This window comes from Aplosporella prunicola (genome assembly GCF_010093885.1).
Source record: "Aplosporella prunicola CBS 121167 unplaced genomic scaffold K452scaffold_271, whole genome shotgun sequence".
Classification (NCBI taxonomy): domain Eukaryota; kingdom Fungi; phylum Ascomycota; class Dothideomycetes; order Botryosphaeriales; family Aplosporellaceae; genus Aplosporella; species Aplosporella prunicola.
Genome location: NW_022983799.1, coordinates 552 through 1566, shown reverse-complemented (window position 1 = coordinate 1566; position 1015 = coordinate 552). Strand labels below are relative to the sequence as shown.

Below are 1015 nucleotides of genomic sequence, written 5' to 3'. Positions count from 1 at the left end.
AGCTAGAGTAATACCGAGCTATAACAGCGCAAAATTTTAATTTATTATATAAATAGATTAATGAATATTTTATTACATGGACTATATATTCTCATAAAAATTTATGAGGACTACGTCTAGTCTCTGAGGTTCCTACTAAGATATTTATTTTGTTTGATATAATCCGTAAGATACCTGCTGATTGTTCAAAATTATACATTATCACTGAGATTAAATAAAACTCGAGTAGCATAATTGTTAGAAGTTTCCAGCATATAGTAGTCTTTAAAGGGAGGGCCAAGTGGGTTGATAACCCTCCAATGGTGAACATAAAGACAAACCCTAATGCAAATAGCATTGAAGGTGTTAAATGTATAGATCCACCGTAACAAGTGGCTAACCATGAGAATATTTTAATACCTGTAGGTACAGCTATAATTAATGTGAAATAGTAGATTGGCCCCAATAAAAAAAAACAAGCAAATTTAATTATCATTAGCCAAAAAACCTTTCCCAAACCGTACGTGATAGTTTCCCATCATACGGCTTTCCAGAGAGAAAATAGTACCCTTTTTCTCTCCTGTTTTCCTTCGCATAACCACACCATTACAGTGGGATAACTACTATGAAAACTCCGTCACCTCCGGTCTTTCGGACCTCAGGTGATCCTAAATTCTTTAATAAAACCCATTAAATATTCCCTTAGGCCCAAACAGTCTAACCATGGTTTTTTTTATTATAGTCTGCAACTGCTATAATACATGTAACGTTAGATATGTTTTGTTGTTCGTTATCCTAGCCATAGGAACATAGCTCGAGAGTGAACACTTATTATTATAAGAAATTATTATAGTTATAAGTTAATCTCCCTTTTTAGACATGCTGTTTTCAGCGCATAGTTGGCCTATGCTACCTAAATCTAACGCTTTACACCCCTATGATTAATTTTATATAAAAAATGATCTGAGAAATACGGCAACAACTTAGATTTAATCTTATCTAAATCCTTCTTATTAATCTGAATTTGATACTCCAT

At 33.0% G+C, this 1015-nt stretch overlaps 1 protein-coding gene across 1 annotated transcript; it reads right to left on the bottom strand.

Moving 5' to 3' along the window:
- Positions 1 to 91: 91 nt before the first annotated feature.
- On the bottom strand, positions 92 to 475 carry K452DRAFT_240020 (uncharacterized protein; the record flags this gene model as incomplete). The annotated part of the gene is made up of 1 exon (XM_033537773.1): positions 92 to 475. The coding sequence occupies one exon, from the start codon at positions 473 to 475 to the stop codon at positions 92 to 94; it is 384 nt and encodes a 127-aa protein (XP_033390797.1).
- Positions 476 to 1015: the final 540 nt, after the last annotated feature.